This window comes from Hippocampus bargibanti, linkage group LG05 (assembly GCF_051943395.1).
Source record: "Hippocampus bargibanti isolate YZ-2025 linkage group LG05, ASM5194339v1, whole genome shotgun sequence".
In the NCBI taxonomy this organism is placed as follows: Eukaryota; Metazoa; Chordata; class Actinopteri; order Syngnathiformes; family Syngnathidae; genus Hippocampus; species Hippocampus bargibanti.
The window spans coordinates 4,067,501-4,089,091 of NC_142738.1; the positions used below are offsets into that span (position 1 = coordinate 4,067,501).

The 21,591-nt window shown below is 38.9% G+C and overlaps 2 protein-coding genes across 2 annotated transcripts in view; both read right to left on the bottom strand.

The window, feature by feature from the left end:
- The window catches only part of LOC148897558 (F-actin-capping protein subunit alpha-2-like), a 13,075-nt gene extending 1,314 nt beyond the window's left edge, over window positions 1–11,761 (bottom strand). The window contains exons 1-9 of the mRNA XM_088996745.1: window positions 11,650–11,761; window positions 7,957–8,020; window positions 5,877–5,928; window positions 5,451–5,514; window positions 3,561–3,767; window positions 2,188–2,267; window positions 1,392–1,470; window positions 1,242–1,313; window positions 265–327 (exon numbers count right to left, since the gene is read on the bottom strand). Of these exons, the coding sequence (XP_088852871.1) occupies window positions 265–327; window positions 1,242–1,313; window positions 1,392–1,470; window positions 2,188–2,267; window positions 3,561–3,767; window positions 5,451–5,514; window positions 5,877–5,928; window positions 7,957–8,020; window positions 11,650–11,733 (765 nt within the window). The 5' untranslated portion in view covers window positions 11,734–11,761. The remainder of the gene's footprint in view (window positions 1–264; window positions 328–1,241; window positions 1,314–1,391; window positions 1,471–2,187; window positions 2,268–3,560; window positions 3,768–5,450; window positions 5,515–5,876; window positions 5,929–7,956; window positions 8,021–11,649) is intronic.
- A 6,400-nt stretch (window positions 11,762–18,161) lies between these two features.
- The window catches only part of met (MET proto-oncogene, receptor tyrosine kinase), a 77,372-nt gene continuing 73,942 nt past the window's right edge, over window positions 18,162–21,591 (bottom strand). The window contains exons 20-22 of the mRNA XM_088996220.1: window positions 21,379–21,544; window positions 21,123–21,259; window positions 18,162–20,040 (exon numbers count right to left, since the gene is read on the bottom strand). Coding sequence (XP_088852346.1) covers window positions 19,749–20,040; window positions 21,123–21,259; window positions 21,379–21,544 — 595 coding nt within the window. The 3' untranslated portion in view covers window positions 18,162–19,748. The remainder of the gene's footprint in view (window positions 20,041–21,122; window positions 21,260–21,378; window positions 21,545–21,591) is intronic.

Genomic DNA, 21,591 nt, shown 5'->3' on the forward strand with positions numbered 1-21,591 from the left:
GCTGTAACAAAACGCTAACATGGACAAAAGCAAATGCTACCCCCTCGTCGAAGGGAAAAAAAACATTGCCAGAGGTCTGACCAGCGCTTTATCGGCAACCCCCGCAAGAAAAAAAAACATAAGAAATTCCGGAATTCCAAGATTTTAAACTCACGAATAATTTCGGGATTGGCAGCGAATGACTTCATGTTATTCATTTTATTTTTTTAGGTTTCACGACATATTGTGAAGTGTGCGTGTCAATATCGCATTGTGATCACATACCTGATATTCGCTCTCTGCTGCCCCCATGACCTTGACAAACCTTTCTGCGGTTGTGACCTCATTCTGGAAAAACATAAATAATGATAATAATAATACATTTCACATATAAGCGCCTTTCAAAACTCTCAAGGTCACTTTACAGTCACAGGATACGTTTTTCTGTGGGTGAGCAGTGGCGGCCACACGCGCCAGTGTTCACTCAACCCGGAAGTAAGACAAATAGATAGAAAGCGAGCTAGCTAGCTGATATATAGCTAATAGATAGCTAACTAGATAGATAGCAGGCCAGATAGCTATATAGCTAATAGATAGCAAGCTAAATAACCAGACAGGAAGCTAGATAGCAAATAGCTAGATAGCAAGATAGCCAGCAAGATAGCGAGATAAATAAATCAAGAAATATTCAGAATGAGAATCAGAATCAGAATCATCTTTATTGCCATGTAGAACACACAAGGAATTTGTTTCCGGTAGAACACGCTGCACTAGTATCGTTGTAAAAAAAACTGCTAATAATATAATAATAATAATAATAATAATAATATTAATAATTTATTAATATATTAATAATATTCACTCAACCCGAAAGTAACCCAAATAGATAGAAAGCGAGCTAGCTAGCTGATATATAGCTAATAGATAGCTAACTAGATAGCTAGCAGGCCAGATAGCTATATAGCTAATAGATAGCAAGCTAAATAACCATAATAGCAAGATAGCAAGATAGCCAGTTAGATAGTTGGATAGCGAGATAAATCATGAAAGATTCACACTAAATGCTGATTTTATACCTGGAATATGACCCTGAGCAGTGGCAGCCACACGCGCCAGCGTTCACGCAACCCAGAAGTAACCCAAATAGATAGAAAGCGAGCTAGCTAGCTAATAGATAGCTAATACACAGCTAGCTAGATTATTAATTTTTTTTTACATGTTTGTTTTAACACAAGAGTCCCCCGACTGCGGTAGCTACTCACAGAAATGGACATGGTCTCCGTCACCTCCTTGTGGCTCACCAGCTGAACGTTGCCGTCCTCATAGTAATGAACCTGGACGGGTTGGGACGAGGAGGACACCGTAAGCGGGTGCTCGAGTGCCAACGACATTAGCCGACGCGTCCAACGTACCTGAATTTTCATGATTCCCGCCACCTCGGTGGTGGATGGGGAGATGGTGAATTTCCATTCTGACCTCCAGCGTCCATTCCTAAACAGCGAAGAAGAAAATTAATTAATACAGTGAGACCTCAACTTACAAACACCTTAATCTTACAAACTTTTCGTCTTACAAACGTCAAATTTATGGAAATTAAACCTTATAATAAGCACTATTTTCATAATACACACCCACCACGGCTGGCGGAGTGATCTTCGGCGGAAGCACACGACCGAACAGCACCAGAGGTTAAGTTAACAGTCCATATGGAAGGTGACTTTCCTTCCATAAGCCATCAATGACCATCAAAAAGGTAAATAAAACTTTATTTTACAGCACAGTTTATTTCTTTAATTACAGGCTTCATGTAATGTACCTCTCTTTCCAAACAGCAATTCCCTTTGACCTCCAACGCCATTCCATACGCCAGGCCATAAATGACCATCACAAATGTATATAAAGTGACTTTATGATAGAATGCAGTGTATTTCTTTCATTACAATACAATAGCACATTTATTATACATAGAATAAGGTATGTTATGTGTAGTTTTAAGGCTTATTTTGTTGAAAAGTATATTTTATGGAAACCCGGGAACGAATTTTTCCCATTTTAATGGTTTCCTATGAGATTTTTTTTTTTTAGATACACACGTTTCGCCTCTGTCTGGGCACCAATAAAGTTTGTAAGTTGAGGTCTCACCGTAATTAATAATTTTTGACAGAAATTCCATTTGCTGATTGGGTAAATAAAAGAAATGAAAGGTACCAGAAGTTTTTGGGCTGAAACTGATGGCACTCGACGCACACGATGATGGTCTGATGCCCATCGATGGTTTTGCCGTAAATCTGAGAGGCGAGAAAAAAAATTGACATAGTTTTGAGGACACATGTCTGAAAGTAAGTAGAATTTGAGAAAAGTTGCAATTTTACAATAGGGGATCAAAATACCCCAATATTTTGGGTGTGGTTTGAGGAAGAAAAAAAAAGGTATTACATTAACTCATTCACTGCCAGATATGTGCAAAAATGTGTCCAATCCAGTGCCAGGGTTTTTGTCATTGTCACTTAAATTCCACAACCCAGAGAATATTGAGTTTTAGGACGACGTAAACATTCAATGCAGCGTTAGAACCCTTACACTATCTTCTTTCATCAGAAAAAAAGAGGTAATTGCTAAATTATATGGATCTGGAGTTATATGATCTTGAAATGAGGGCGGTTGAGCAAAATACAATGCAATACATGCTGGTTTATATCATAATTCATTTGATTTCTAAGCGCCTTTCAAAACTCAAGGTCACTTTACAGTCACAGAATAAGTTTTTCTGTGGGTGAGCAGCGGCAGCCACACGCGCCAGCTTTCACTCAACCCAGAATAATTGAAAACGATAGAAAGCTAGCTAGCTAGCTAAATGAATGCTAGATAGCTAGCTAACTAGATAGCTAATATGTTATCTGACTCAAATAGCTAGCTAGCTATATTGCTAATAGCTAGCTCGCTAGGTAGATAGCTAATAGATAGCTAGCTAGCTAGTTGATAGAAAGCTCATTCCACACACAGAGGGTTCAGTTCCCAAAGTTTGTGGGGCTTGAACAATATCTCGCTAGCTACCTAACTAGCTATCTATCTATTCGCTATCTAGCTAGCTATCTACTCTCTATATAGCTTTCTAGCTAGCTATCTATTAGCTATGTCCTTGAGAATTTTGAAAGGCGCTTATAAATTTATTATTATTATTTGCTATCTATTAGCTAGCTTGCTTTCTATTCATTTGAGTTACTTTCGGGTTGAGTGAGTGCTGGCAAGTGTGCCTGCCGCTGCTCACCCACAGAAAAACTTATCCTATGACTGTAAAGTGACCTTGAGAGTTTGGAAAGGCACTTATAAATGGAACAGATTATTATTATTAACAACATCTGAAGCTGGAACAAAGTGCTAAAATGGAAAAAAGGGAAATGCTGCCCCTTGTGGATGAAAAAAAAAATAGGACCAGCACATTATCGGCACCCTAGCTTGAAAAAAAACAAAACAAAATCAGAACCAATTCGAGAATTGCGCTCGACGTCATATTTTCAATTCCCAAATAAATTTGTGAAAGGCAGTAAATGAATTAATCATGATGAATTTTCAAATCGTACAGTGCAGACTCCGTTCGGGTAGTGCTCCTTGACGTAAGCCCTGACGGCGGTGTCCACGGCGCTCCTCCACTCCTCAATGGAGACGTCCACATCGTGACGCCGGGGGTCGCTGGCCTCCTTCCTCAAGTGGTCAAAGGAGAAGGAGATCTTGTTCTTGGGGTCCAGCATGCGGCCGTTCCCCAGATCCCCGTGCTCTGTGATTAAGACCTGCCAAGATAAAATGCATTTCAATGAATTTATCTTTTTTTGGGGGGAAATTATTATTTTTTTCTTCCTCTTAAAGGACAACCGACACCTCCATACAAGTTGTGTCCATAATTTGTCAAATCACTTGAAATGACTTTGACTGAGCGTATTTTACAAAGATTCCATCGCATAGAGCTATGTTTTACGTTTTAAGACTCGCGCTGAATATTAAGGAAGTCTTGTTTTCGAGTTGGTGACGATGCCTGACATGAATGACGTCAGGAACGCCCCTGACCGAGAAAGCGACACACAATGCCTTTTGGGTACTTTGTTCGGTCTGAAAACTTCGTGTTGATGGCGAAATTAGAAGGAAAACACATAAATAACGCGATGGTCAATTGTTGTGTGTTGCAGCAAGACTACTATTTGATACTAGTTGACACGAACTCCGAGTGGACAAATTAGCCCATTTCCAACGGAGTTTGGGCGCCATCTTGTCCATTTTCTGGGATTCTAAATTGGAGTACTGACGGCTCAAATTGATACGGAAGGACTTCTTTAATCGATTGCAAACATTTATGATTTCCTCTTCAGAACTATTTGAATCATATTCATAACTGGGTGAGTAACAAGAAAGCATCTTCTGCAAATCTGAAGCCATTGTTTTGATTATAGAGCAAGGCAGGACGTCCTGGCGTGACCTCACGACCAAGGGGGCGGGACCTTCTGAAACTCGCCATTTCCGGGGTCAGTTTGAATTAGTTTCGGGACACTTGAACTCATTTTTATTGGTATTTTGCATTTGACTAACATGTGCCTACGTGTTTTGGGTATTTTAGATGCTATAAAACGTTTTTCTGATGTCAGTTAGGAAACAAAAAAGTGGTGTCGGTTGTCCTTTAAGCCATAAAAAAAATTACATATTGTGTTACTGATGTCGTGGCCTATTAGTGAAGCAGGCATAAAAACGACTGCGCAACGACCCTTCCATGGCGTTGTCATGTACATCAACACTTCAGCGCGGAGGGAATTAAGGCACGGAGTGGGAACGCTGAGACATGATGACACACAGATGTAACAACTCTGCAATCGTTGCTGTTGTTGCTGAATAAATTGCGGTACATCGACAAGGGTGCCATTAACTCATTCACTGCCATTCAATAATTTATTCGGGAATTGAAAATGGGACGTAGAGCGGCATTCCTGAATTGACTCGGGTTTTGGTTTTTCATGCTTGGGTGCTGATAAAGCGCTGGCCATGGCCTCTGGCAATGTTTTTTTTTTTTTTCCACAAGGGTTAGTATTTCCCTTTTTTCCATGTCTGCGCTTTGTTGTAGCTTCAGCTGTTGTTCTATCCCTATATAAACCAATATGTATGTATTGTGTTTTGGACAGCCACCCTCATTTCAAGCTTATATAACTCCGGACTCATACAATTTAGGAATTAACTTTTTTTTTGTGATGAAAGAAGACAGTCTAAGGTTTCTAACGCTGCATTGAATGTTTATGTAGTCCTACAACTCAATATTGTAGGGGTCCTGGAATTCAAGTGACAATGACACGGGAGCGGACATATTTTTCCACATCGTCTGGCAGTGAATGAGTTAAGGGCAGGAATGCGAGGCACAGAATCGTGCGATTTGATTTGATTTGAATCTTTTAGAGAAGTAAAAAAAAAAAAAAAAGATTTTAAATAAAATTCACCTGGTCATCGTAGCCCTCAACTTTCGCGGGGGTGAACTGGTCCAAGTTGTACTGTGCAAATGCACTGCAAAGGAAGGAGGGGGGGAAAACAGTGAATGAAAATGACAAATGAGTATCTCCATTAACTTTTTTTATAATAAAAATAATTTAAAAAAAAAAACAATAAAAAAAAAAAAATAATAATATATTTCATTTATAAACATTGCATTTATAATGTGTTTTTCATGATGAAACATTTCCATTTCGGATTGTCATTTAGTCACTTAAAAAAGTGGCTTTAGATATTCAACCACCCAAATCATCTCGGGCAGAGAAACTCACTAGGCATGCAGAAAAGACTAGTTTCAAAATTGAACTAAAGACACCCGTGAACCTTTTGAACAGATTGCAATTCTTTTACCACAGCTGCGCGAGGGGATCACTTACTGGGTCGCGCCTTCTCGGAGGAGATTGTCATTGTCGAGCAGCAATCGCACATCTACAAACATAGCAAAGGAGAAAAGGAGGGATTAGGTGGTGGTGGGGGTAGTGGGGTCATTCAATTGAGCAGAGTGGGACGGGGTGTTAAATCCTTCAAAGGACAACCGACGTCTCCGTACAAGTTGTGTCCATAATTTGTAAAATGGCTTCAAATGACTTCTACTGAGCGGATTTTACAAAGATTGCACCGCATATAGCTATATTTTACGTTTATTCAGGAAGTCTCGTTTTTGAGTTGGTGACGAGTCGGTATGTGACGTCACTAAAGGACTGCCCCTGACCGTAAAAAAAGACGCATTGTAGCGGTCCTTCCATCACGTCAATGTATTTTGCTGTACTTGTTTGGTCTGGGGACCTCGTGTTGCACCCAAAAGCCGCCAGAAGAGGGTGTCCAAGCTCCATATAAGGAATTTATCAGCCTGTGGAAACGGAGGTGGCCACAGGAGGTCGCCATTTTGTGCCTCTTTTTTTGGGTGAGAGATTTCCCCCCAATGTTGCCTCAAAATGGAACAAATAAAGTCCTTAATCGATTGCAAACATGTATGCTTTCCTCTTCAGAACTATTTGAATCATATTCATAACTGGATGTGTAACAAGAAAGCATATTCTCCGCATCTGAAACCATTGTTTTGATTCTCTTGATTGTTTTGAGTCTTGTGACGTCACAAACTGGGGGTGGGATTTTCTGAAAATGCCCAATTCGCAGCTCAATTTATTTGCAGATTTTGGACACTTTAAGTCATTTTTATTGGTGTTTTGCATTTGACTAAAAATATCATACTGCGTATTTTGGGTATTTTAGATGCTATAAAACGTTTTTCTGATGTCAATTAAAAAACAAAAAAGTGACGTCGGTTGTCCTTTAATTATCACAGTGGACCAAGTGGCGGAAAGAGGATTGATTGATTGTGAAGTATGGCTGTGTGTAACTGTCAAGGGGAGATAAGACCAACTGAAATGCATAGAAAAACATGGCACCCCCCCAATGACCCCCTCTAGAGCCACTTATCAAGATGGGACAAAGCTTTAATGACACGTTCAGCTGTCCCTGTGGGCTCATTTTACAGTTTATCTCAAACAATGCATTAATGGCAGCTCTCAATCAACTGCACGTACGGGCCATAAGTCACAATACTCGCTATATACAGGTAACATCCGAGTTATGACAGGGTTCCGTTCCGACAAAACGGTCGTAAATTAAACGGTCGTATGTCGAAATCCATTCAAATTGGCCGACGTGATATTTACACGACAAGACAGTATACAATTGGCGATTGAATAATATTATATACCAAACTGTTCATTTATAATTTTTAGTGTCATTTTTATCATTTTATATTTCGTATTATATTTTTTTTTATTACTGTATAACTGTACCTGTAATATATACAAAACTGTTTACTGTGCAGTTCATTTATAAATGTTATACTTACCTTTTAGTGTCGTTTTTAATCGTTTTAGATTTCCTATTACGAATTGTTATTACTGTTGAACGCGCTGTTGAAAAATTGCTCTCCCTGCTAACGGCCAGAAGAGGTCGCCCGACATACACGCTCGGACTCAGGCGGACGACGAAGGAGAAAAGCAGTGTACAGCACTACAGGAGATGTTGAGGTGTCCTTGAGAGCTTTGAAAGGCGTTTAAAATGTAATGTATTATTATTATTATAACTACTGTATTGAGTGTAGCCACGCGGTAGATTGCTGTGCGAGTGTGTGACATGCTAGCTGGCCAAAATTGTAGTACGCATTGCAGTGCCAGGTATAGAATAAAAAATCCTCTCCTCTTTCATATAGAATTGCTTCATACAACAAAGAGGGTGCAGAAAGTGCTTAAGATTGAATGACTATTGTTTTATAGTTTTCTAGTTTTTTTGTTGTTGTTTTCACTTCAAGATGGCAATAATATTTTCTAATTTATATACATTAAAAACGTGGAATGAAAAATGTACGAAAGCACAGGGAAGATTATGTAAATGTTGCACAGGAGGGATAATGATGATGATGATAAAAAGCATAAAACTTACCATTGAAAACTTCATTGAACTCTCCTGGTGGGGCATGGATGACAAATGCAGCAGCGATGCGCAACTGCAGGGCAAGACACAAAATGGAGGTTTAGACAAATGGCAAGATCAACATTCTGACTCGAGATTGTACAATGTTTGCTTGTCAAATATTTTTTTTATATACTGTGATACCTCGGTTTACGAACCCCTTGGCTTACGAAGTTTTCGGCTTACGAAGTTTTCGGTTTACGAACGTTACAGTTATGAAAATTTTACCTTGGCATACAAACTTTACCTTGGCATATGAATTTTTTTCGTACACGGAGTTGACTCAATGAGTGATGTGACGTTCGCGAACGAGCCCGTTCTTCTAACAACAAAATGGCAGCTGACTGTTTTTATCCTCTATTCCCCATCCCCAGTCTTTGGTGAAAGCCACGTGATTGGTCAAGAACGCAGCAGTGAGGTGGGTTGGTTTAAACATTAAAGAGACAGGCAGACGACAGTGAGAGTTTCAACTTTGATACTTCAAAGGTAGAGTGTAGACTGCAAGGTTAAAATATCCCATCTATCAGGCTCCACAAACAACCAGCACAGGCCAACTGTACACTTGATGCAAAAAGTTCTCAACTCAGCTAAACAGAACACAATTGATGAGGAACTAGATAAAATTATCACAGAGAAAGCACCTACAAGGGATCATTCCTCAAGATGGTGAAAGAAATAGCTTACGTTCCTCATCAAGTGTTTAATGCTGCTGAAACCGGCCACTCCATTCCATCCATTCCATCAAGCCATCACAAAGGTAAATAAAACGACTTTATTATATAGTACAGTTTATTTCTTTAATTATAATACCATGGCACATTTATCATACACAAAATAAGGTATAGTTTGTGTAGTTTTAAGGCTTAGAAAATTAGAAAGTCGAAAATTATGTTTTATGGGCACCTGGGAACGGATTATTCTCATTCCCATGGTTTCCTATGGGAAATTAATTTTTGGGATACACACTTTTGGCCTGACACACTGTCTGGGAACCAATTAAGTTCGTAGGCCAATGTATCACTGTATATGTTTTTTTTCTTCATGTAAAGAGAATGAATACATAAATAAGTGGTTGAGGGAAGAACCTAATTCACGTTGGTCAATGTGGCATGTGCCCACACGCAGAATTTCCCCATCTCCATTTCTCCGCTGCCGCTTTTGCGCGACACATCCCGTTTCTCGATCACATGACAAAAAAGACGGCCCAATTACCCCAACCCCCCTCCCCTCCCACATGGCACTCAACCATATAAGGACATGAAAATGTGCTGAGAAAGACTTGCCGGGCGTGCAACCGCCCGGCCAGGTTCTCGCATGTCGGTCGGCGGTAGGAAGGTGCGGCCGGCTGTCACGGTGCATATGAGAGCATGTGCATGTTGTGTTCATTCATTTTTTTTCAGGTTGTCATTGTCAAACTCAAATCCGTGTCAAAATGTATGGTTCAGTACCTCTCAAAAGGGACAAGCTTGAAAGTTGACAGTTGGAACCCGGAATTAAAACAAAAGTCTCCGCCTCCAAATACTTTTCGTCCACAAGTTGAAAAATGACTTAGTGAGAATCCGACAACAAAGACTCACAAGCACCGACATGAAAAGCCAGAGTCGACAAGGCATTCTTGGAACATTCTTGCTTTGTGGCGACACACCTAACAATCCTTGCCAGCTGTCTGTTTTAAGGTGTTAAATCGAGATTTGGTTGTTTCTACACAAGTGCTTTGAATATCAGAACAACCACCATAGAGCTGATTTATCTTCACTTGAAATCGATGTTGTTCTATTTTGTTGGTGTCACAAATCGATGTGGCTCACAAAAACTGTTATAAAAAAACAAATAATAATAATAATAATAATAATAATAAAACTCTCAAGGTCACTTTACAGTCACAGGATATATGTTTTGTGGGTGAGTAGCGGCAGCCACATGCGCCAGCGTTCACTCAACCCGTAAGTAACTCAAATAGACACAAAACTAGCTAGCTAGCTAAGAGATGGCGAATAGATAGCTCGCTAGATAGCTAGCTGGCCAACAAGATAGCTCATAGATAGCTAGCCAGCTAGATAGCTAATCTATAGCTAGCTAGATAGCAATCTATCCAGCTACATAGTTATATAGCTAATAGATAGCTAGATAGATAGACAGCTAGCTAGCAAATATATAGAAAGTAGATAGCTAGCTAGCGAGTGAGCTGGATACCGACATAAATAAAAAGAAGTGAAGAGAGGAAAAAAGATTTAAAAATACATTCAAGAGAAAGATTTAAAAATCGCTAATTTGGACGAAAAAAAAGAAATGAAAAGGTTGACATGTTGTGACAGAACGGCCAGAGGAGTAGATAGCTAAAAGATAGCTAGATAGATAGCCAGCGAGATAGCTGTATAGCTAATAGATAACTAGATAGCCAGCTAGATAGCAAATAGAGACATACACAATACAGATAGCTAGCTAGCTGGATAGCTAGAGAAATAAAAAGAAGTGAGGAGAGGAAAAAAGAAATAAAAATAAAGTCAAGAGAAAAGACAAAAAAAGCCAAATAGGACTAAAAGAAATAAGTGAAAATGTTGACATGTTGTGACTGAACTGCCAGAGGAGTAGATAGCTAATAGATAACTAGATAGCTAGCTAGATATCTAACCAGCTAGATAGCTAATAGATAGCTTGCTAGATAGCCAGCTATATAGCAAATAGATAGCCGGATAGCGAGAGAAATAAAAAGAAGTGAAGAGAGGAAAAAAAGAATTAAAAATAAAGTCAAGAGAAAAGACCAAAAACAGCTAATTGGGACGAAAGAAAGAAGTGAAAATGTCTTGTGCTGATAGCCTTCTATCCAGCTAAACAGCAAATAGATAGCAAATAGCTTGCTTGGTAGCTGATTAGCTAGATAAATAAAAAGAACCGAAGAGAGGAAAAAGCAAATAAAAACAATGTCAAGAGACAAGCCCCTCAAAGGCACACGAAAACGGCAATACGTGTTGTTTTACATTTCGTAAAAACCAGTTGGTCAAGGTAGTTGACAGTTTGTTTAATGGACCAATAAGTTCAATAAAGCAGCTTGTTATAAGATACGTCCATAAAGGTAGGCAATAATTATGTTTCGACGACCAACACATATGCGCCTCTTCCAAGCAACTTCCTCAAACGTCGTGACTAGTGAACTACGCACCTAAACACATAAGAGGTTACACACGTTTTTGAATTGTGCCGCAAATACGATCGGAATCGAATAAAACAAAAAATGGGCATGAAAACAGCAAAAGGGCGTGTTAGTCAGTTTGGCTAAATGTTAGCCACCGAGCGGCTAAATGCTAAATTACGGGAGCTAACGTCGCAAAAAAAAACATTGCAAAGACAGACAACAAGCGACGCGCAACGCAGCAAAATGATGCGGGATATATTCTCTCGACTGATTTTAAAACAACAACGGTGGTCCTATTTTCAGCTAGCGCCGTACAAGGAGTCTCCGTTCGGAGCTTCGCTTAAATGAGCGGAAGTTGAGCTAAAAATAAGAAGAGTGGCGGCGGCAGGCAGGCCCGCGAATTCCGCTCGTTAAATAAAGACGATCGTCACTCGAAGCACGCCCAAAACATGACCGGGTGCCACCTGAGAAAACCACGGCTCGTCTAATCCCAAAAGCACGTTGTTTAAGTGATTAAAAAGTCTTCGTACCTTATCCTCGTTGCTGATCGGCTCGTCTTGATCCGCCATCTTTTCATCCGGCACCACCAGCTTGTCAGACCGATGTGACGTCATCACATGGGTGGTTCCCTTCAGTTTGTCTCGCCTCGTGCACAGGGGCCATCTGCGCGCGCACGCGGGCACACAGACACAGGGTGACTGGAATAATAATACTAATAAATTTGATTTATAATAATAATAGGTTTCATTTTTAAGCACCTTTCAAAACTCTCAAGAACACTTTACAGTCACAGGATATTTGAGCAGCGGCAGCCACACGCGCCAGCTTCACTCAACCCGGAAGTAACTTAAAGTAAAAACAAAACAAAACACAAATCGATGCTTACAAGCACCGTGCGGAATATTTCATCAATCCACCGGTGCACAAAACCATTAATAATAATAATAATAATAATAATAATAATAATAATAATAATAGCAACGGTATCTATACGAGTTTGTTTTATGCATATAAATAAAATGACTTTATTGAAAGGGGGGGGGATATACGTATATGTAAAAAATTAACAACACAACGCAACTCACGTCAGAATATAAAAATTTGAGTTACTTCCGGGTGGAGTGAAGCTGGGGCGAATGGCTGCCGCAGCTCAACCGCAGAAAAACATGTTTAACCCAGGCCTGTGAAGTGTCCTTGAGAGTTTTGAAATGTGCTTAGAAATAAAATGTATTATTATTAAAAATAAAAAATCAAATCGAATACACGTTCTCTGCCAGTGACTCTTTGTTTGGGCTACTTCCATGCTTCTCCACTAGATGGGGGTAGAAGACAGAATGTTGATTAATCGTTGATTAAAGTCCAGTGACATTGAAGAAAAATGCTGTGGTTGGATTGGATTGGATTGGATTGGATATGCCTTTAATAGTCTCGCAGTGGAGAAATTTATTTGGTTAAACGATATGACTGTAGGGACTTTAAACAAGTTAGTTCTAACTCTTCTTTTCCTTTCGGCTTTTCCCTAACTAGCCATGCCTAACTCCCTATGACTTTTTTCACCTCATGATGAGCAAATAATGTGACGTAACTCTATGCAGTGGGAAAAGATTTTACACAACACACAAGCACGTATTCCAAAGTGATCCGACAACACAAAACATTCGCATCTCGAAACATCTTTATCTCTACAATGAATTTAAAGGCTATTAATTTGTTTGAAAACATTCGCATCTCTGAACATCTTTATCTCAACGATGAATTTAAATGCTATTAATTTGTTTCAGCCTTATCTCCGTTTCTCCAAACTGCCGAAAAACTTCAAAGTCCAGTGACTCGCTCCTACAGGCACCGCAGTACTCCTCTTAATTATTTCATACATTTAAAATAAACTACGATGGGCTACTCTCAGCTACACAATAGTATGAATAGTCCAATATCCCACGAACACACTATGCTCTGGCAAAATTTGTGCATTTTGGGGAGGGAACCGATCCCCCCCATTGTTTTCAGAAATACTCATATACTTGACGTTTTTGTTCTCAGGCCAAAAAGTATCAGGTAACACTTTGACAACATTTCAAAGCATTCTGCTACCAAGGTACTAAACTCTCCAGGCCATTATAAAAACGGGTGTCTTTGTGTGTGCGTGCGTTTTCAATTTTAATGTAGTTACCATGTATGATACGATAAAAACAATTGTTCCCAGCATTCTAAGTGTTATGGTGATGTGCAGTATGTTTTATTTTACAGTATCACATTAAATCTTATCATATCACATAGCATCACATTATATCCTGATGCAAGATATCTTGTTTACTTTTGGAGCAGTTTAGAGGAGTTTATTTCTTGCTAGGAGGCACCTCCAGTTGCCACACGCGTCGTCATGCAAACTAGCCAGGGATATAAAATAACAACAAAAGCCCGAGGAGGCTTTCGAGCGGCCTCAAATGTGAAAATATCCCGCGGTGTGCCACAAAGAGACTCAAAGCAGCATTGAGGACTTGTGAAAGGGGTCTTCTGTGACTCAGTGTCAGCCTCTGCTGAGTCATGACAAGATGGCCGCCTGGACGATCATCACCTCGAGGTTGAGATCAAAGATGGAGTATAATGAAGTGTGAGGATGAAAGTGTAACAGTGTATCTTTTTTTTTTTGGGGTCTCCGAGAATGACCTTGGTGGCGCTTGTGAGCACAAAGAGGTGGAGACGCAAACTGATAGCCGTGAGACTGCTACATGGTATAGCAAAAAGTGATCATATTAAAAGGTGAGTAAGAAGCCTCAATGTGACATTGTGATGCATAAGCAAGATGGTGTTTTTTTATTTCTACTGACCTCACCAACTTCTTGGCATTAGTCACTTTTCCAAAAAAGCAAATCGGTGGAAAAAGTGCTGTAGACCTCATCAGGATCGCTCATTAGAGTTCGGGAAGCTCAAAAAAACACAAAGAGCAGACAAAAGGCAAAAACCTGATACAACATTCGCCCGCCAACTCCTTCCAGTATTGCCTGGAAATCACTTTGGGATTTTGGTCTGACGTTTGCAGGAGTTCAAAATCTGTTTTTTACTAAACTCATTTATTGCCCGACGTCCAAAAATGTGTCCATTCCAGTGCCAGGGTTTTTGTCATTGTCACTTGAATTCCAGGACCCACAGAATATTGAGTTTTAGGATGACATAAACATTCAATGCACAGTGAGAAACCTTAGATTCTCTTCTTTCATCTAAAAAAAAGAGTTAATTCCTAAGTTATATGGATCTGGAGTTATATGAGCTTGAAATGAGGGCAGATGTCTAAAATACAATGCAATACATACATATTGGTTTATATAGCGCTTTAACAACAGCTGAAGTTGGAACAAAGCGCTAACATGGAAAAAAAAGCACCCAAACAAGAAAAAAAACAAAACCCGAACAAATTCGGGAATGGCTGTCAGGGTTTGCAAGGTGGTGATAGTGGTGGATCCCAAAAAAGTAGGCAGGAGGTAGAAGCAGGGTGTAAGTGACAAATTGTATTAAATAAAGTCAGCAGGAACAAATCTGACAGGGTGAAGCAAACACATACAATCACCCGACAACGAATGGTCGTGCTGGGAGTCTGATTGGAACGACCAACACCTGTGCAGGTGGAGGCGGGGCCGACAGCGCCAACAGTTGGTCGCCAACCAGATCGTGACAATGGCGCTCTCCGTCATATTTTCAATTCCCAAATAAATTTCTGAATGGCAGTGAATGAGTTTAAAAAAAGTTCAAATTGTATATAAAAAAGATTGGTGCATTGTGATATACAGTGATACCTCGGTTTACAAACCCCTTGGCTTACGAACTTTTTGGTTTACGAACGGTAAAGTTCTGAAAATTTTACCTTGGCATACAAACTTTTGTTGGGATACACACGGAGCTGCCTCAATGAGTGATGTGTCGTTTGCGAACGAGCCCGTTCTTCTAACAACAAAATGGCAGCCGACTGTTTTTGTCCTCTATTCCCCGCCCCCAGTCTTTGGTTAAAGCCACGTGATTGGTCAAGAATGCAGCAGCGAGGTGGGGCGGTTTAAACATTAAAGAGACAGGCAGATGACAGTGAGAGAGTTTCAACTTTGATAGTTCAAAGGCAGAGTGTAGACTGCAAGGTTAAAATATCCCATAAATCAGGCTCCACAAACAACCCGCAAAAGCCATCTGTACACTTGATGCAAAACGCTATCAACCCAGCTAAACAGAACACAATTGATGAAAAACTAGATACGATTATCACAGAGAAAGCACCTACAAGGGATCATTCCTCAAGATGGTAAAAGAAGAAGGTTACGTTCCTCATCAAGTGTTTAATGCTGATGAAACCGGCCACTCCATTCCATCAAGCCATCAACGACCATCACAAAGGTAAAATAAGCGACTTTATTCTATAGTACAGTTTATTTATTCAATTATAATAAATTTTAATACCATAGCACATTTATTATACATAAAATAAGGTATATTTTGTGTTGTTTTAAGGCTTAGAAAATTAGAAAGTAGAACATTATATTTTATGGGGACCTGGGAACGGATTATTCTCATTTTAATGGTTTCCTATGGGAAATTAATTTTTGGGATACACATTTTTCACCTTACACACTCTGTCTGGGAACCAATTAAGTTCGTAAGCCAATGTATCACTGTGTATATATATATATATATATATATATATATATATATATATATATATATATATATATATATATATATATATATATATATATATACACACTCCAGTTTCACCGTGTCTGTCTGCGCGTCTTACGCTCAACTAGATATGAGAGGTTAAAAGCAGATATGAAAAGTTAGGAGAAGATTTGAGCTCTCATCAGGGGTCCGACAACGACTTGCACTCCCTTGGAATTCCTGACTACGTGTGCCCACACTCCCTGTCCTTTTGACACATTTGGATGAGTGATGGTGGAATGATTCAGGTGTGGAAAATCAGACGGGGCCCATATGAGGAATGTAAGCTGATCTCAACTGAAAATGGCTACAAAACATCAATTGTTGATGTCAATGGCGGCGTCACATATAAACAATACAAGACAATACATGTACAGGCTGTCAATAGGGGCGTTCTATGTGTGTGTGTGTGTGTGTGTGTTGCGTGCGTGTGCGCGCGCACGCGTTAGTGTATACGTGTGTGTGTGTGCGTAATATGCATGCGCGTGTGTTACCACTCGGTGCCATCCGCCTCCCTGCTTTCTCTCATGCCAAAGCCCATTAAGATCTTCGAATGGGTGCACGTTGACTCAGTAGGTCAGAATGTTACTTGACATTCCTTTGTTGGCGTTATCTCGCGATAACGCACACAAAATATGTGTTTGAAACGGTACCTCATGGATCAGGACTCATCGCTCACCAGGATCCGCAAGTGGGCTTTGTTCCACGGGATCCCACTGAGAAAAAAAAATCTCGATGATCTATTAAGTACACTAGAGTACCTAATGCTGCATTCCATGTACGTGAAAAATGGGAAATGTTTAAATTCTGGCTGCGTGGGGAGTGGGGGTCCGGGGGTGTAGAATTGCATGATTGTAGAGGCATCTTTTTCTTGTCATGGGGTTTAAATTTAAAAGTTTACATTGGACCATTTCATTTTCAAATTTGTACCACTTTCAGCTTTAACAACCAGATTTCCCAGGTCTATGAATGCAGCATGGTTGGCACACTTCCTGAATACTATATACACACGTCACTATTTTCTTCCAAGATTGGTACACATGTGGGCGAATTTGTCATAAACTCTATTGTCTTATTATTAACAATAATAATTCATTTTATTTCCAAGCGCCTTTAAAAAATCCCAAGGACACTTTACATTCACGGGATTAAAAACATTGATCTTATTCATCCCAAAGTGGGCGTGTCCACACGCATCACGTGACAACAGGTTAAAAAAAAAGTGGGGGTTTAGCGATTTAGCTTAACTGGCTTTGTGCCGCCATGTAAACAACACTCGGATGACGACCACCGCTCAGTTGTCATCGCTCATTGTGTGCAAAGGTCTCCTTAAAAAGGGACTTTATCTTCTTCGCATCATCTGCAAACTGTTGTAAGAAGAACATATTGATTTGGAAAGCTGTCCAACAGGATGTTTGCTGTCGCTCAAATGTGTGCGTTCTTGGGTTACAACTGCTTAGCGAAGAAGTGGAGAGAGGTGGTAGTGTTAAAGGACAACCGACACCACTTTTTTTTGTCTCTTAACTGACATCAGAAAAACGTTTTATAGCATCTAAAATACCCAAAACACGCAGGATGATATTTTTAGTCAAATGCAAAACACCAATAAACTGACTGATGATATAGAATATATAGAATAGATAGCTAATAGCTAGCGAATAGATAGCTATTAGCAACATCCTAAGAGGCTCACAGTCACGACTGAGATAAAACGGACCTGAATAATAATAATAATAATAATAATAATAATAATACATTTCATTTATAAGCGCCTTTCAAAACTCTCAAGCTCACCTTACAGTGACAGGATAGGTTTTCCTGTAGATGAGCAGCGGCAACCACACGCCCCAGCGTTCACCCAACCCAGAAATAACTCAAATAGATAGAAAGCTAGCTAGCCAGCTAATAGATAGCCAACAGATAGCTAACTAGATAGCCAGCCAGCTAGACAGCTACACAGCTAGATAGCCAACAGATAGCTACGTAGCTAATATATAGCTAGCGAGATAGCCAGCCAGCCAATAGATAGCTATCAGTGTATGATTACGTCGATTCGGCGCGCCAGCTATTCAAACAAAATAAATAAAAAGAATGACAGCGGCTATAATTCACACGCGTGTAATTAGTACACGAGTATGGTGCGTTCACCTGGCGGACAGGTGTGTTCATGTAATTAGCATGCGCGGAGGAAAGTGATGTGGATCGATTCGTAAGAGGAGATGAACATGTACCTCCAGGCTTGTTTTGACGCCCCTCCCCCCCAGACACACACACACACATAAGAGACATTGTCTGCACGCACTTTTTCCACAATAAAAGCGGACAACATGAGGCTCGACATGACTCGACGTGTTTCATTTATTTATTTTTTTATTTACAACATGGCAGTGAGTTCGTCGTCATGGCGTCGACATTACAAGTTATAATACAGATATTTTCTTCTCAGAGCCAACATTCAGTTCAGTCGATGTGGCCACAAAACAAAAACAAAACAAAAAAAATCGATGAAAAGGTTTCTTCAGCTATAATCTGTACTTCTTTGAAGGTGTCGGACGTTTCGTTCCTCATCCAAAGAGCTTCGTCAGCGAACTAAAGTTGTGCTGGTATCCCTAATGGTCTGTATTTGTCGTTTTTTTCAGTGTTGACATATTTTTTTAAAAGTAGTTTTTTTTTGCACTGTCCTGCATATTTTTCATATTTTAAAGGGTCTTTTTTTAATTAACTTGAGAATTTTTTTTTTTCTTCTAAACTCTCATGACTGACAGAAGAGTTAGTTTTGAACCAACATAATAAACTTCATGGTCTGGCTCGGCCACTTCTGTCCACTATAATAATAATCCATTTCATTTGTAAGCGCCTTTCAAAACTCTCAAGGACACTTTACAGTCACGGGATATTTTCTTGTGTGCAGGTGAGCAGCGGCAGCCATTCGCGCCAGCGTTCACTCTGCCCAATAATAATAACAATAATAATAATAATAAAAATAAATATTAATTATAATACAACTATCAATACAACATTATGGATATATCTTTCATCTAGAACTGCTTCATGTCACAAAGAGGGTACAGCAAGTGTTGAAGAATGTGTCTGCGTTGTCAAATTATTTGTTATTTAGTTTTTTTTGGTTCATTTGACTTCAAGATGGCGCTGCGAGAGTGACCGTTTTTCCAGCAGCTCCTGTATTTTGTAAAAAAAAATTCTAGACTTGGAACGGATTAAAAAAACATTACATTGATTATATTGGAAAGTGCTGTTTTGGTTTTTGAACACATCCGTTTTCGATCAGGTTTGTTGTACTTCTTTCTTTCCTTTCCTGTTCCTTTTATAACTTTGCTGCTGTGAAATGTAAATTTCTCAACTGCGAGATGAATAACATATAGGGCCAGAGTTACCAGCACAATTTTAGTTCGCTGACGTAGCTTTTCGGATGAGGAGCGAAACATCCGACACCTTCATAGAAGTACAGATGACGACTGAAAAAAAAACATTTTCATCGATGGACCACTCCTGTACGACTGAGAGCTTACACAGATGTAAAACTAAAAATGTTGTGATTTAATTTTTTTTTTTTGGGGGGGTGGGGTCATTTCTAGAAAATCTGCCCCGTGTGATTCAGAAGTGTCAGTATGATCATTTCGATGATCACCAAAACGTAGTGCCTTGACTCAAAAATTTGCCATCATGGTCCATTCATATGCGGGGATGAAAAAATACAATAAAAATTGAGGGAAAAAATAGCTGAACCGTTGACATCTGTCTCATTTATGGAACATTTTTTTCCCCGATGAACAAAATTCACATTAAGAAGAAGGAAGCAAAGCTTCTTTCCGATCAACAACCTATTTACATTAAGAGCTTGTCCTCTGTCCATTAGAGCTTGTCCTCTGTCCAGTGTTGGGACACAACAGTAGTTCTTCCCTGGTCATCCTCAGGCGCAACATTCCCGCTCCTGGTGGGAAAACAGGAGCGGGTGGGACGTCAGGGAGGTGGAGGTGGAGGTGGAAGGTTGGGACGAAGATGAAGAAGAGGAACCCGGGTCGGTAGTGACCAGCAGGGATGGGTAAGGACTCATTTTGTCGATATTGACGTAGGTGGTGTTGAGCAGGACGTAGTGTTCGCCGCTGAAGCTGGAGAAGATATTGGAGATGCTGGAGACCAAGTCGGAGAAGGATGGACGACGCTCCGGTTTCGGATGCCAACACTCCACCATCACGGTGTAGCTGGAAGGAAGATGGGGGGGTTCAATTTGAGGCGGGAATAGCGGGAAAGGGGTCGTTTGGAAGGACCCTTGGAAATCAGCGCAAAATAATGACCCCTGGATAAATAAATAAACCAACAAATAAATCTACAAAAAAAAATACAAATACAGTAAATAATTTAAAATAAATGAATACATGGATAAATAAATAAAAACATGAATAAATAAAAAAATAGACTAAATATACATCAAAATAAAATACTGTAACCCAATAAAATAAATGAAATAAAATACAATAAAACAAATAAAATAACAAAAAATAAAATACAGTAAAAAATAAATAACTAAATTAGCAAAATATAAAATACAGTAAAAAATAGAATAAATGAATAAATAGAATAAATATACCGCAAAATAAAATAAGTATCATCTTTCATTCCTTTCATCACTTTGCTGCTGTGAAAAGGAAATTTCTCCACTGTGAGACTAATAAAGGCATATCCAATCCAATCATTATTATTATTATTATTATTATTATTATTATTTTAATTATTATTATTATTACTATTATTATCATAACTACCATTATTATTATTATTATTATTATGATTATTATTAATATTATTAATATTATTAATATTAGTATTATTCCGATTATTATTATTATTATTTGTAGTAGTAGTAGTAGTATTTTAATTACTATTATTATTTTAAGTACTATTATTATCATCATTATCATTGCTATTATTATTATTATTATTGTAATTATAATTATAATTATTATTATTGTAATTAGTGATTTTAAACATTATTATTATTAATATTAGTATTATTCTAATTATTATTATTAGTAGTAGTATTTTAATTACTATTATTATTTAAAGTACTATTATTATCATCATTATCATTGCTATTATTACAATTATAATTATTTTAATTACTGTTATTATTTTAAACATTATTATTATTATTATTATTATTATTTTGATTACTGTTATTATTTTAAACATAATAATAATAATAATAATAATAATAATAATAATAATAATTATTATTATTATTATTATTATTGCAATACAGAAGCCCATGCGGGATGACACTTACAGTGAGTCAGGACAAAACTCGGGCTGCAACAAACGGCGCCCCTGCAGGAGGAACACGGTAATGTCGAATGAGTTGACGTCCGAGTAGGGCGGCGCCCCGCGGGTCATCAGTTCCCATAGCAACACGCCAAACGACCACTGTAAAGTAAACGCAAATAGGTGTGAACACACATTGAAATTCTTACTATTCATATCGTCATAAGTCATGTGATGATTATTAATTTTTTTGGGGTATGAATTTAATGTAGTTTTGGTACCACGTCAGACTTGGCGGTAAACTTGTGCGTCTGAAGGCTCTCCAGCGCCATCCACTTGACAGGAAGCTTGACGCCGCTCTTGTTGTGGACGCTGTAGTACTCTTTGTCGTAGACGTCGCGCGCCAGGCCAAAGTCGGCCACCTTCACCGTGTAGCTCTCGTCGAGCCTGGCCGAGCAATAACAAAACAAAATTAACGTCAAACGTTTTCTTCT